Here is a 16,210-nt window from a genome sequence, read left to right on the forward strand (position 1 = left end):
ATTCCACAACAATGGGGTGGCAGAGCAAAAAAAAAGGTCCAGCCCCTAATAGATCATATTCTCAAGAACAAGGAGATTGCTTAGGAGAGTGTGTTGTGGTGCCACATTCTCTCCTGTTAGGAGAGATCTTCCTGCCAGTCCTCTGTATTTACTGAGGCAGTACAATTCCAACGCTTTTTAACATCCTGGCAGCAACTTAGAACCATTCCACATGTGAAAGTGGCCTTCCTAGCCTGGTCAACAAACTAGAAAGTAGCTGGCAGTCTTGCCTGAGACCAAAGAACAAAATGACATCTCCGCTTTTAAAACTATTAAAAATATTTTAAAATATTTTTAAAAAATAATGTTTGTGAAACTGACCATACCACAGGATCCATGTTGTACTTGCTAACTGAGCTTATTCTGAAGGCCTGTTAGTACTTCTAGTAATAAGGTCAAATATGTACCATATATACTCGCGTATAAGCCGAGTTTTTCAGCCCTGTTTTAAGGCTGAAAAATACCCCCTCGGCTTATACACGAGTCACTGCTTACCAGCCCACACTTCAGGCCTCTGCTGAGGCTGGGGGCGTGGCCAGGACGACCTCCCTGCGGCTGCACAAGCCACTTGTTGCTGCCCTCCTGGGAGGGTGAAGGGGAACCCTGGCTGGCTGGGCTTCCTCAAACCCCAGGAGGCAGAGGTTGGGCTTGAGGCTTGAGGAAGCCCAGCTTGCCAGGAGATGGAGGGAGCTCCTTATTTGGGCAATGGCATCAGCGGGAGTCACTGCCCAAATAAGGAGCTCCCTCTGCCTCCCGGCTTCCCACCTTCGGCTTATACGCGCCAGTCAATACGTTTTCCCAGGTTTTGGTAGTAAAATTAGGTGCCTCGGCTTACACACGAGTCGGCTTATACATGAGTATACACGGTATGTTGACCTTTTATGATCTTGAAAGACAAAAACAGCACAGGAGCAGGTTTCTTAATATGAAGATATGATCTGATATAATATCTTCAGTCGGGTGACATTAATTACCCATTCTTTTCTCCCATACTCTGGGAGGAAAAAATTCTTGGACAGAACTTAAGAAGCCCAAGCCAGAAAAGTGGTTACAAAATTAAATAAATGTCTCTTAGCTTATTATTGTAGTTGTCTGTGATTATGATGAATGAAGTTTTGATCATGATACCAAATTTATTTTGGCCTGTAAAAGTTACTGACAGGGGACCACCTCCTTATCTAAAACGTTTATAACATACCAGGCAAACATTGTTTACCATAGTATCATAGTTCTTTCAAACGTATAGCCATAAGAAGAATGGGTAATCCTCTCTAAACTCAAAAGGGCAGTCGCGAGTTTCACACACAGTTTTGTTGGCCTTTTGAACAGCTTAAAGCAAGATTAAATTCAGCTTCCCCTCAACATAACACATTCTTGGCCTCAGCGAATGTCTCTCTTCCAAATATGTATGGTGACCCTTCCCTGTGAAAACTGTTCCTTTGGCTTGACAGCAAAAGGAAAATCACTTGGTTCCCAACAGACTAGTGTTGCAACACTCTTTCAGTGGAGAGTCCCTTGAATGACAGAATCTTGGTGCCTCGTAGCCTTGCATAGAAAACACAATTTCATGGAATTTCCTTTTTAATGAACGCAGTCATAGATGGCTGAGATAAGTTGCAAATAGATGAAATGTGGAGGGAAGGATTGCTTAACTGTCTTTCCCTGGCTGTAGGCTGGAACTGTCTGCTCTCTCAAACATAAGCAGAGAGAAAGGTCTTCAGGTCACAACTTTCCTGCCCATTTCCTTGAGACAAGACTCAGCTAGTGCCCAAGTGGCTTTTATCCTTGGGATGCAGCAGACACATGGATTCCATATTCCTAAGAAAATCATCTTCTGAACATATTTAACACCTCCTTTGGGTCCCCCCTCCTTTTTTTTTTAATTGAACAATCCAAAGCCCAGTTTAAGTCTGGGTTGCATTTGAAATAGTTAACTTGGAACTATTCTTTCTTGGCACCTGCTGATCTTTGTAGCCTTATCTCTTATCAAATTTTCCATCTGTGTAGGTGTAGATTAATGGGATCTTTAAACCGCTTGTGTGTTGGACCCGTATACCTGTCAGTTTGTACTTGAAATTATAGAGTGAAATGTGTACATTCCTTATCCACTGAATATGTGAGGAATGTTTCCCTGTATTTGAGGGAACAAAAAAGGGCATGCTGTTGTTTCTTGCTCCTTGCCTCAGTAGTGTGGGGGTTGCTTTAAGTGTCAGTCCACGTCTAAGAAATGTTTTGAACGTTTCCAGTGTCATTTATCAAAGGATCTTTACTGCTTGACACTGTTGACTAAATAAAAAACACATCTTCAAAAAGAATGGGAAGGCTCACTGTGTACTTAGTGAACATGGAGCAGTTCTGGTCAGCAACATCACAGCATGTTAACGAACAATGTATTTGCTTTAATAGTAATCAAACTGGCTTTTATAAAAGCAATCACTGAGGCAGTCTTGGCTTTCCGTAAAAATAAAAACATCTTATGGTCCCAGAAAATTTACTTTCAAATCGACAAAGCCCTGAAAATACAGTTTTCTTGTGCCACTCAATATAGTGCACTGCTGCAAAGAACTATCATATAAGATGGACCCTTTCGGGATTTTACAGTACCAAAGGAGGTGGAGGATGTATATCCCCCTTTCTCTCCTGTAAGGAGACTCAAAGGGGCTGACAATCTCCTTTCCCTTCCCCCATCCCACAACAAACACCCTGTGAGTTGGTGGGGCTGAGAGAGCTCAGAAGAACTGTGACTAGCCCAAAGTCACCCAGCTGGTGTGTGTGGGAGTGCACAGGCTAATCTGAATTCCCCAGATAAACCTCTATGATAAGCCTCCACAGCTGAAGCTGCAGAGCAAGAGAATCAAACCCGGTTTCTCCAGATTAGAGTGCACGTGCTCTTACCCACTACACCACTGCTGCTCTCTCAAGAGCCTTGCACAATGAACAGAACCTAAGTGGTTTTATTCAGCACTGTGAAGACTAGTTGGCCACTTCAACATGGGTTATGAGTCTATTTATTTCACTTGTACCCAATCTTTCTTCCCAGTGGGTACCCAAATCAATTTATGTAATTCTCTGCATTTTTATCCTCACAACAATCTTGTGACGTAAGTTAGACTGAGTGTGTGTGACTGACCCAAGATCACCCAGCAAGCTTCCATGGCGGAGCTGGAGTTGGAGCTGGAATTTGAACTGGGGTCTCCCAAATTCTAGTCTGACACTCCAAAGCTAGCATGGTGTTTAAAAGCATCAGACTCTAATCTGGACAATCGAGTTTGCTTCCCCACTCTTCCACATGAGTGGCCAATTCTAATCTGGAGAACTGGACCTGGTTCCCTGCTCCTATACTTGAAGGATGCTGAGTGACTTTGAGCTAGTCACCATTCTCTCAGAATTCTTTCAGCAGCCAAAACGTTGAATGGGTTGGATCCAGCACAAAATTCCATTTGCACTGGAGAGCTTGTAAAAGCAGAAATGCAAAGAAAAGACTGTGGTAGCCACTTCCACTAAAACAAACATTGTATAGCCACTTAATCCACCACTTACATTTCTGCTGTCACAAGATCCCCACTTACATTTCTGCTGTCACAAGATCTTGTGCAACCAGTTTCTGGGCACTACAATATACAGGGAGGAAAGTTCCAGTAGCTCAAAATGTTATGGAGCAAAACTGTGCTAAGTGTGTATTTGTTTCCATTTGTGGCTCACTAGGTCCAAACCATTGTTTAGCTGAATTGTCACAGCTCTACCAATATACTTTTGCGAGTCACCCCCTCCTCTGTGGACTCAACCATCAGCACTGGGCTAGGACAGGGCTCTGGCAAGGAAGATGCCTCTTAAGAAGCTGGTGGTGGGGAAGAGAGAGAGAAATGTGAGGCACACACAATACTGCTATGTAACCCTTGATGAACAACCTTCAGGTTCTATGCAGCCCCAAGCCTCACACCCAGTTCACTCACTTCCTAGTTCCACTGGCTCCTTGGTGGGTGTTGCCACCTTGACTTCTGCAGCTTCTGCCAGACCTCACCTCCTGCTCTGCCTCCCAGCTCCTGCGCACAACCACCTTTACGTCTCTCCCCAGCAGCTGTTTCAGCTATGGATAATTAGCCCCAACTGCTCCCTGTCCACTCCACACTCCCAGTTATACGCCCTCCTCCTACACTTTTGTAGATAGGATCAGCCAGCTGTGTCTAACGTTGTATGTGTTGGGCCAGACCTCTCCTATATGTTAGTTTCTCTCAGATTGGCCTCCTGCCCTCTGTCCTTCCCTTAGAAGGGAAAATACCTGCCTTACCTTCTAGATCCTTCAGTGACGATGAGAGTTAAGTGTGAGGATTTAGCTAAAGTCAGTTTACAACTGACAGTAGTTTTTCTTCTCCGTGGAATCTCTTTTGTGTACATTAAAAAAAACTGATAAGTCTAATTTTCCAGCGTGCTTGAAAGATGTGAAGTTTTACTTTTTTCAGTAGCATGGAATAAAAAATAATCCAATAAATCATCTGTTGAAGAATGCAAACGGGTCATGGTTAAACCGTAAACACAGCATTTCGGCTTCTGATATATATGAGTAAAACGTAAAAAGTCAATGCGGCAATAAAGCATTACAGAGGAATTTAACTTGGAGTAGTTTTAAATGAACTTGCTGTAGCAACATCTAAGCTTCAAGGGCCTGCTTAAATTTTCAGTAAATTTAAGTAAGAGACACTGGTGGATTAAGGTTTTTAAATTATATATGTTCTGTTCCTCAAGTAAAACAGTCTTAGGTGCCCTGTACTCGGCCAGAACAGAGTGGGAGACTCACAAGCAAGGTGTAACAGGGTGGGTTTTTTTTTTTTAAAAAAAAAAGAGGTTTAAGGCATTGAAGAATTATGACCCTAACTCCTCCCAGGGTCTGACTAAAACAAAGTACTTGCTTGACTGGAACAACTTGAAACTTGAGACTTTGATTCTTTCTTGACTTCTTCCAAGAAAGTCCACTTTGTACTTTCTCTTGGTTCCTTCAGTGTCCTCTATCTGGACTCTACTTTCTGTAACATCTTAAACTTAATGCTCTTTATACACCTTAGGCTTTTATATTCCTTATACACCTTAGACGTAAGAGATATTGCAGCCTTCCAGCTCCACTGGCACCTTAGATTAAACTAAAGTGAACAGGAGCACTACTGGGTAATGAAAGGAAGACTGCCTCTAAGGGGCTTCTTAAAGGGACAGGGTCTAACTAAAGTTCCCTCCCTTAGAACACTATACAAAAGGAACTAACCCCATACTAACTATAGGGACAACTGAGACTTAATAAGAAAATAGTAAGAGCTTCTCTGGGCTCATTATATATATTAAAATTTAGATTTTATCTGGTTGTTACTTTCTTCTGAAGACTATGAGGGAATAGTTGGGAAGAGGAAGGCAAATTCACTTAGAACTGTGGGTACCAGAAATCAGTAGAGTATAACAAACAAGTAATAACAAACTGAAGAAGAGAAGTTGAATTTATATCCCCCCTTTCTCTCCTGCAAGGAGACTCAAAGGGGCTTAAAAACTCCTTTCCCTTCCCCCTTCACAACAAACACCCTATGAGGTAGGTGGGTTGAGAGAGCTCAGAAGAACTGTGACTAGCCCAAGGTCACCCAGCTAGTGTGTGTTGGAGAGTACAGGCTGATCTGAATTCCCCAGATAAGCCTCCACCGCTCAATCTGAAGAATAAAGGGAAATTGGATTATTTTTGTCTGCCTATGATGAGAAGTTTAGCTTCTAGCTGCTGAAGAACTGTGTAAAGGGTTTTCTATCCAAATGTGTTTTATTCTCATATTTTTCATGCCTCGTGTTTTTATAGGAAATAGTTTTCTCTTTTGTTTTTCTTTCATCTCACAATTTAACTTTACAATAGTTACACAGACCTGCGGGCAGAGTAAAATTCTGAGGTCCATGTAAATGTTTGGAATGATTGTTTCTCTCTTCCCCTCCAGCAGTACACATACCAGAAATAACCTTTTAACCTTTTTAACCAAAAAAAGGAAAAAGGAGGGGAGAGCTGTGTTATGTATTTTGTGACTTTTAGGACAAGAAATGAAACTGGGTTGGAAATAAGCAGAAATAATAAATTCCATTCCAGAAGCATTTTCTTTGAAGAATGTACAAGATAACATATCCATGTAGGAACCTGCATGTATGCCCTCATAAGTGGTAAATGTTCTGTGTCTCGCTGTGTATGTACAGTGAACACAAATGATTTCCTATATCAGAAAGATACCTTCCTAGGAAATGTGTGTGTGATATAGCTACAAATATGTGTTTTAAATAGTGAACTAGATGGCATCTCGATCTGATCTAATAATTTTCTAGTTGGCTGCATTTTTCTCAGTGGGTGAATCCACATTCTATCATCTTCTCAGAGGGATACACATTCATGCTCTCCCTATTTCTCTCATCTTTTTTCTTCTTCCCTCAGTAGATATATTATTTAGGAATCCTTCCGTTCTGTTCGAAAGGTATTCAAAGCTTTTGCCACTTCTTTGCTCTGCAATATTGCTCATTTCCCCAGACCACCCAGCTAGCAAATGCACTGTTTGTTTCTGTTATGCCACCATCCTCTTTCTTCCAAGTGATATTTCAACAGTTGTCACAGATTCTGTCCGGCCTGGTTGCTATGGGGCTCTGGCATGATAGTAGTACTAGCCCTTTGGCTCATCAGGAGGGTCATTTGTCACAGCTTCACTGAGAGCCTTGTTTTACCAGATCATGATTACTGACGCTTTAGAAAAGAACAATGTGCCGGACAGTCTGTCAGCACTGACACAGAAGCAAAGCTGCAACCCATACAGATGCCTGTTGGATAAATGGAAGTCAAAATAGTCACAGAAAGTTTGCAAAAATGTGGAATATAGTTTTTGTTACATGAAAAGGAATCAATCTCCATCTCTGTCAACTCTTATGGTGCCTTCGTGAACACCTGTTTGCAGCCATCGGGGTTAAATGTTGTTTTCCCACATGACTATTCTCTTCCATTCCAGATTGTTGGTGTTTGATAGAAACTCTCCAAGTGATTGGCACTTTTTTCATGATTGTAGTATTGTGTTGAAGTGAGTGTGGATTACTTGCTTTGCTGGGATTGCCTGTCCAAGACATAGATATGGTTCAAAAAGTGTTCATCTCTGGGATGAAGAGCATCCAATATATCCAGAAAGCTGTCTATCCAGTGAAGAGAAGGAAGAAATCAGGGGTTTTTTTAGGCTACTAGACTGGTTAACAAATCATTCTCCTTGGCAAATTTGTTCTTTTGGTCAGCAGTTGCATTATGTCTTTATCAAGGATTGCAGAAAAATTCATAGCCCCTAGCCATATCTGCCTGGTTCTTTCATCCATACCAACCAATTAGCAAAACACTAAGATCTGTACCCTTGAAGAAACAGCTGCACATGAGCTAAAGTTAAAGTTGTCCATTACTGCGATCTCATGGTGCTTAGATGCACTAGCAAGATGCATATCATCCAGATTATTCCTTTTTGGGCTTCCCTTTGATCCTTAAAATACTTTAGAAAATCAAAGACAGTTGTGTGGAAGGAATATTGGTGGCACCTCACTGGACTTAGTATTTAGGCTACAGGCAACGAGGGGGTCACAATTGCAGGGATCACTGTTGAAAGTTCTGTCTGGTTGGGAACTAGAAAAGGGGATTGTTTGTGAGGGGACTTACAAAAATTACTGACTTTGTATTGTTCAGGGATGGAAAGGTAATCTGAAGGTCCATCCATTGCTAGATGTGGGATCAGATGCAAAGCATACTTTCTTGTGTCCCAAGCTGGTACCGTTTGACAGATTGAATTTTCCAGTCTTTTAAATAGTCTCAAGTATGTTCTTGCTGTCTTTGAACTGTTCCTCTTGTGCTGATTAGCGCTGACATGTATGGGGAGAGAAAGACATGAAGACCAGTTCTCTTTGGTTTTCAGTTCTCTTTTCACAATAGCTATTTATCCATCAGCACAGACACTGAAGATTCCATGTCTAGGACATTCCATCTGTCAGATGCAAAAAGTTTGTGATGCTATAATATAGTATATGGGCAATGTGATGAACTATAGAATCCCGAAATACACTATGCCCACTGGCAAACCAAACTTATTACATCCAAAAACCATGCTATTCTTCCTGAAAACTAAATGGAAATACTCAGGTTCAGAAGAAGCATGCTGCTAAACTCTAGTTGCTGGGGGTTCGTGTCCTATGTGTGGGCTTCCTTGAAGCATCTGGCTGTCTATTGTTGATTGCCAGACCAGGAAGACCCTTAATTAGATCCAGCAAGACTCTTAAGTACTTACGTACACTACAATTCCTATTCACTTTGATAAGGATGGGCTTGCACAGTTCTATTCCTTGTATAATAAGCACATGGAGCAGGTTTATTTTTTTAAAAAAACCCTTCATTACTCCTTGGCAGCCCCTCACCCTTGAGTGGTGAAAACCTTATGAGCATTGTTGGTTCCTGAGAATAATAAATACAAAACAGATGAGGCAGTGGGCTGGATCTTATGGTTCTAGTAGTGGAGGCACTTCTTGCTAGCAGAAGACCCTTCCCCCTAATGCAAGATAGTCATTTGATGGTACTTGGGATCTGACCCATATCTTTTGTTGAATGAACCCATTTGTTGAATGAACCCAACAAAGTTGGACAGCAACTACAATTAATATCTGATTTATATTTCAGACTAATCCCTATCTTTGCATCACTTTCATAACAGAAAACCATGATTAGTTTTTGTTTAAACCAATAACAACAATAAGAAACTACTTGTTACAAGTATGTATGTTTGAGCATGAGTGTGAGGGAAAGGGAGAGAGAGAGTGTGTGTATGTGGTATGTAATTTGTGCATGCATTTTGATCACTGCTAACTATCTTTATGTTAAGAAAAGCTTTTAAAATTCTTCCCTAATTCTTCACACTGGCCTTGTATCTAGTTTGGTTCATGAACTATCACTTGATTATGCTGTTGATAAGGGGACAAGGCAGATGTAACATAAAAAAAACCCCTCTCTTTGAGTGACTCCCAACAAGCTGAAAAAAAGAATGTCCAGTACCACTGGTGAAAGCATGAAAACCCCATATCATCACGAATAGGGTTTTGGGCTGGAATATTGTTTCATATTGAGACATTCATGGACTTTAATGCTGATTTGGAACATTGTCATAGAAATTCTCATGGACTGTGATGCATGTTGGACTTAAATTCCTACGTATGGTGTGTGCATTATAATAGAAGATGCACAGTCTTTGCAGTTTGTATATATATATAAATATCTGTTGCACCTTTGTATATTCATCTATCCTTGTCATGAATTGTGGGGTGGAAACATGGAGTCTGTTGCTATTTCTAAAAGATCTGGGAAGTGACTGATTTTCACTTTTATTCAGGCTGGTTATGTATTGAGAATGAAAATGTTTAGGGGTGGGTACAAAAGGATCAGGAGGACATTTATTAGGTGTGGCAATGAGCTTTTCAGGGGGAGAAGAGATGTTGCCTTCACCTAGATGTCGATGTTATCATGAGATTTAGATTTTCATCTAAGAAGTAGAGCTGTGCAATATTTCTTTAAAACAGGCAATGAATTATTTATTGCCTAAAATGAGCCAATAGCTTAGAAAGCGCTTCGTCCCATTTTGGTGTTTATGTGCCCATTTCTAGACTGAGAGAGGAGCAGAAATCCTCACTTTCAGGTCACAAGTGCAGATACAGCTTCCACCTGAAACTCATTTTGTCTGTATTCCTTTAACTAGTCAGTGAGTGTCAGCACCAGTAAACTTTGCTGTTTTTATATGAGCAGAAGAAGTCAGTGAGAGTCAGATGAAGGAGCCCTTGATTGTTTGCAGTTTCATGAGGATAAAAAGGTTGACCTATCTGAAATAGAGGCGAAAGGTATGATAAAGAGCTATCTTGTGCAAAAAAAAGGACTTCAGAATCTATTCGTACTAGTTTAGCGTTTCTTACAGATGACAGACAAAACATAAATGCCTCGAAATCATTTAATGAAGCGGTTTGTTCGATTAGCAGGAAAAAAAACGAGGAAATCATAATAGCCATCTTGACTCTGTTTGCTTAACTCTGGAAAGAATTTGTGCAAATACATGAGTGCTGCACAGCCTTCTGACGCCAAGTCTTTCTGCTTTAGTTTGCAGCCCATCTCGTGAAAATCAAATATCCAAGGGTTTGCATTTTAGACGGAGGCATAAACAAGCTCAAGCCGACGGGTCTGCTGACAGTTCCTTCTCCACAAATATGAGCTACTGTAAATCTCCAGAGAGCTTGAGATGTCTTATCAGCTATGTGAGAAAACTGTAAAGGTGTTATGGCACATATGTCAATAAAAGTAACAGATCATTGGAGTCTTTCCATGCTAGTTTTTCAGAAGACTGATTTTTTTTTTTAATGGCATGGAGCTCCAGTGCTTGTTGGATGAAAATGTGAAACTTTAGGTGGCGTGGTTTCAGCTTACCAAGACTTTAAATAATCATCCAGTCAAATTTTGTCTGCCTGGCAGTTCAGTGGTAATAGCGATTTGGGTCAATCAAGTCTGTACAGTCAAAACATTAAGAGGAATTGCAAAAAATATTGCAGAAGTAATGTTTTAAGAAACAAATGTTGAAAATAATGGGATATAACCTTCACATAAGGAAGAAATGCTAAAGTTTGCTCAGGTAGGATTGGATTATTATGCTTACTGATCTATTTCTGGACAAAGATGATATTTTTAGAATAAAAATATGAAGAATAAACTGGAAGTTAGATTCAAAGTATACTTCAGTTTTTTTCTCAAAAATCTGTGCATACATTCTTTTAAAACTCAGTGGTGTTCTACTAGTTGTCATGAAGGAGCCTTAATTCCATCCATGTAATTGAATATGACACATCCGAACAACTGAGGAATGTACTTGTTCAAGAATAGACTTCTGTCCTTATATGAAATATGTGGATTGTACAAATTTGAAACGGGCATTGCTGGTGTGTTGACAAAGGAAATGGGAAGTATGGAAAATATTTTAATCTCATAATGAAATTGCCCACACTCTCAGTAACAAAAAGAGTTGAGACCTGCCATTTCTTTGAATGAATATTTAATGTTCGCAGAGTTTAAATACTTAATAATGAACAGCAAATGCCTGAATTTTAAAACATTATTGGTATATATAATATGAAAATTAACTATTCTTGTCTGTATATTCCGGTTCATAGAATAAAATGGCTAACAGTGTTCACTAACCTGTTCACACAAAAAAAGCATTTCATTTTGTACTGTTATTTGTAATGGTCTTGACATTAAAACATTATTTTGTGACCTAAAATTTCTGTCTAGTTCTGTTATCATTTTCGTCAGCGTCTAAAGGAATATTTGCATGCTTGTAATTTGAGGGGGTAATAGAAAACTGCACCCAGGTGCTTTTGAAAAGACACAAGGGGAGTGGCCTAATTTAACATTTTAGATCATTGTCTTTTTTTTAAAATTTGCAAACAGATCACTGCAGCAGCTCAATGTGTTTATAATTTCCCTTATGTTGCCTTGCATCTTTCAGAATAAGACACTAGATAAAAGGCAGATTGAAACCATATGTCCTTCCTAGAGATCCTAAAATCCTTTTATCCATCCAAAGCAATTGGGAAGGGGACGTTAAATTCAAAGGAAGTGCACAAGTAGAATCAGTCAGAGGTGCAACAGAGGTGGCTCTTTTGAGACCCTGTCAGGCTGAGGCATAGGGATGAGTGATCTCACACAGCATTGGGCCTTGAAATGAACAATGTGGGAGGAGATTTTGTTAGTTTGAACTCCAGGCCATTTGCTTTCCTTGTTGGGTCCAAGGTTAGCACGGGCCAGGACAGTTGCCATGGCCCAGGTCTCTTGGTGGGGCCCACTGCTGCTGACCCCCCACCCCCCACCTCTTCTACCAATTTTCTTCATGCCCATCTTCATCTGTTTCCTTGGTGCTGTGCCCCCCATGTTCCTAGTTGCACAGCATCACTGGGGAAAGATGTGTACATAGTGGCAATGTTGCTGGTAGCTAGAGCAGCAGCACCCCCAGCTGCATGCATCAACCAGTACTGTTGGGGAAAGGGTGTGCAGATGGTATATGCACCTGAGCATGAGCAGTGCAGGGGCTTATGAGTGGGAGAAGGTGGAGCATACAGGTAGAAGGTGGAAAGGTGTGAGAGGGAGCCTGGTGATTGACAGATGAAGCCCCTGGGCACTGGCTGCCTGAGGATTCTCAAAACCTCTAACCCTAAACAGCCCTGAGAACAGCAAACTCCCTTTTTTGCCACTTACAAGAAACAAACATGGGCAATGCCATAACTAGTACATCATGGGAAACGGTTTCAAAAGTAGGAGAAAGGCCTTCTGCTGTACTTCATTGTATTACTTCCTATCTTGCTAACATCCTATTTAGAAGAAGAAGAGTTTGGATTTACACCCCCCCCCCTTTCTTTCCTGTTGGAGACTCAATGGGGCTGACAATCTCCTTTCCCTTCCCCCCCCCACAACAAACACCCTGTGAGGTGGGTGGGGTTAAGAGAGCTCAGAAGAACTGTGGCTAGCCCAAGATCACCCAGCTGGCGTGAGTTGGAGGGCACAGGCTAATCCAGTTCCCCAGATGAGCCTCCACAACTCAAGTAGCAGAGCGGGAAATCAAACCCTGCTCTCCAGATTAGAGTGCACATGCTCTTAACCACTACGCCACTTCTCCAGAATGAAGTTCAGACGAAGAACTGTTAGGTATGTGGCGTCTATAGAAGTCTGAAGCATCACATTAAAAACTCGGTACGTGAAGTTAACTCGAATTTTGTCACAACTCAACTGTCACATGGCAGGGAAAAACTAAAGATAAACTTACTTGACACCAGCTACGTGACCAAGAAACTGCTCTATGTTCTATCATACTTTTGTGGGTATCACCTGGTATCCTGAGTTTCCAACGTCTTTCTGAACAGAATAATTATACTTAAAAAGAAAAGAAATTAGGAGTCCCCTTCAGGTATTATAAAGCATGATTCATCAGCCATCAAAGGACAGGTTTTTGCACTGAATATGTATTTACCTGGCATTATCACTGTAAACTGACTCCAGTGTGAGTCACGACTCCACCTTCTCTCAGGCACCTCTGTAGGGAGAAATTTTATCTTGTTTCTGGATTTAGAACATAACTCTGGCGCCAGCAAGCACAAAAGTAACACAATAAATCTTTCTTCTGGTGGATAATTGTTAATATTAGCTACAATAACAAACCTGTCAGTATCTGGGGATTCAGGGGCACTCGGCATTGTAGAACCTAAGGAATTAGGGAAGGTTTAACTTTCTCACCTTCTTATTACAAGACCTGCTTTGCCTAGTTCCCACCCTTTAAATGCTTCAGTTAATCCTCTGGAGTCTGTAATGATGCCGTTCATTTTCTGGCACTTCTTGAGAAAATGTAAAATTCAGCTCCGAATGATACCCTATTTCCCCTAATATAAGACATCCCCGAAAAATAAGACATAGTAGAGGTTTTGCTGAAGTGCGAAATATAAGGCATCCCCCGAAAGTAAGACATAGCAAAGTTTTTGTTTGGAAGCATGCTCGACGAACAGAACACAGAAAAATAAGACATCCCCTGAAAATAAGACATAGCACATCTTTGGGAGCAAAAATTAATATAAGACACTGTCTTATATTCGGGGAAACACAGTAGTAGAGGATTTGTATCAGAGTCCAGCTTTTTAGCCTAGTGAGGACCATGAGATTTCATAAAGACAGTGGCAGAAAGAAAGCCTTATTTTAGAATATAAATTTAAGTTGTGTTTCCCATCCGGAAAGTCCATAGTACATCTATTGTTGAGTTGGTGGATTAAAATGTTTGGGTGGAACTTGGGTGGAATCAGTAAACATTTACTGCTTGGTTCCCCACCCTGGGACATAGACCATATATACCCCACAAAACACTCTTCTCACTAGACACAGTGTGTAACACGCTTCTCTCTGTCATACACCTCTGAAGATGCCAGCCACAGATGCAGGCGAAACGTTAGGAACAAGATCCACCAGACCACGGCCACACAGTCCAGAAAACCCACAACAACCAGTTGAATCCGGCCGTGAAACACTTCGACAATACATAGTCTGTATAATCCAAGGTCTAAAACTATTCCCAACCTATATTTCTTGGCAGCTGATATTCTTAAATTTTGCAGCTGATACCGACCAAGAAAAGGTTTGTTTGTGGATGGTTGGGTTGCGGTCTACAGTTAAGTGAATCCACAGCTAGAGCTATGGGAGACACTGCTCTCCGCTGAAGGTGTGTCTGCATTCAGACCATGGAGTGGCACAAATCCCAGCTGGGGGAGGGGAAGTAATTCATTAGTGTTTGGCTGGAGGGGCTTCTTTGTACACTTTTCATTGCATGACAAAACTTGAAATTGTTAGTGTACAGCAGACTTGGGAATGTCCGCCTGTTAGTCCTCCTAGGAAATCTTGAACAATGCACCTTTTATTCCATTGCAATCCATTAAAGTGGTGTTTGGAAACCCGAGGTGCTAGAAATGTCATGTATGCAGATGCTTGTGAGATTTGGATCAGACTGAAAGTCTCCAAGACCTTTTCCTCATGCACACCTTGCCACAGCTTTTCCCAGCGACCTTGTGCCTTGGAAATGTTTTATATGAGATCTTTCCTCATACCTCCTTTCTCTCCTTCATTTTGTTTTTTCCCCCTCTTTGTCTCTTCAGTTACATTTATTGCACAGTCTACTGCTGAAATAGTATTCGTGATGATAGTGGGATGTCATCCATGATGCAGAAATACAAGCCCCCCCCTTTTTTTGCACAGGTGTTCTAGCATCACAACTCAGTCATATTTTAAAGTGGCAATTCAGCCTCCATTTCTGCTATTGAGAACTACCAACCCAAAATGGAAGCCAGAAAAACTCCTAGGGCAGACGCCATTTCCTAAAAGAATGGAAACACACATAGCCTGCTCACCACACAAAGGACCACATTTTGGGCCAAATTTGATCTGTGGTAGCGCATGACAGTTACTGCAGTCCTAGTACTCTTTTCAATTGCTAGTTTGATATGACAGAGATTTTGTCAAAACAATATTTTTGAAAATGAAGGAAGAAGGGGAGGTAAAAATGTCTGAAGGGGGGGGGCAACTGCATAGTCATATGGAATAGGCACCGTTACCCAAAGGAAGAGAAACATATAGCCCACCAACCCCCGCACACTTGGCCCATATCAAACTAGTAATGTAACATTGTGGCAGAGGTATAAGCAATCATGATTGATTGGATCAGCTTTGTCAATTTCATATCAAACTACCAATGTAGAATTAGAGCAGAGAGCAATTTTGAAGTGGGCAGGTCAATTGAAAAAATACTATTGGAGCCCGGCGCCATTACTTGAAGGAACAGAAACGTAGTCCTCACCCCCGCACACATGCAAAGAACCATATTTTTGACATTTTTATTGAACTGTGTTTTTCAGTCAAATTAGAGTTATAGTAACACAGTCATTACTTCAGCAGTCCCTTGTCAGTTTCCTCCTGCAATTTCTCCTGTCAGTTTCACTTGCTCCTAACTCCAGACACAGTGGACTTTTCTGCACAACCAAAATAAGATGTCCTGGGGGTACCTTAAAAAAATCTCATTTTTTGTCCAGACAGGACTCAAAAAAAGTGTTTGAGGGTTTTTTTTGCCCACCCAGTAAAGCTCTCACTTTTATTTTCACTGGCACCCGCTAGTTTCTGCCACTTAAATCCTCCTTTGTGGTGGCCATTTACTGAACTTGCCCTGGGATGTTTGCTCAACTCAGCAGGAACAGTTGATTTCGGCAAAATATAGTTTTCCTGGTTTTTTTAAATTTTCAATGAGCTGCCTTCGAAGACACGAATACATATCAGAATCACAGCCGATGCATGCAGAGCAAACGACCCAGGGCAAGTTCAGCAAATGCCCACCACAATGTTGGATGCCAACAAAAATGAAAGTGTAAGCTTTATTTGTTTACACAGGGCAAACAGGAGATGTCAAAGGCATAGCTGGGCCAGAGTGCATCCGCCACCTCTCTCCACGACACCCTGCTCCCTGCTCCCCCTTACCTTAGTGCAGCTGGAGAAGCGGCCTGTTCCCTTCAGGCTGAAAACGGCCTGGTGGGGACTAAACTTCCCATG

At 41.3% G+C, this 16,210-nt stretch overlaps 1 protein-coding gene across 3 annotated transcripts in view; it reads left to right on the forward strand.

Moving 5' to 3' along the window:
• Positions 1-11,363, forward strand: part of TBCK (TBC1 domain containing kinase) — a 103,682-nt gene extending 92,319 nt beyond the window's left edge. For all 3 annotated transcript variants that reach the window (XM_048509552.1, XM_048509553.1, XM_048509554.1), the window contains one exon: positions 10,193-11,363. In XM_048509552.1, coding sequence (XP_048365509.1) covers positions 10,193-10,303 — 111 coding nt within the window. In that variant the 3' untranslated portion in view covers positions 10,304-11,363. The remainder of the gene's footprint in view (positions 1-10,192) is intronic.
• The last annotated feature ends 4,847 nt before the right edge of the window (positions 11,364-16,210 follow it).

This window comes from Sphaerodactylus townsendi, linkage group LG10 (genome assembly GCF_021028975.2).
Source record: "Sphaerodactylus townsendi isolate TG3544 linkage group LG10, MPM_Stown_v2.3, whole genome shotgun sequence".
In the NCBI taxonomy this organism is placed as follows: Eukaryota; Metazoa; Chordata; class Lepidosauria; order Squamata; family Sphaerodactylidae; genus Sphaerodactylus; species Sphaerodactylus townsendi.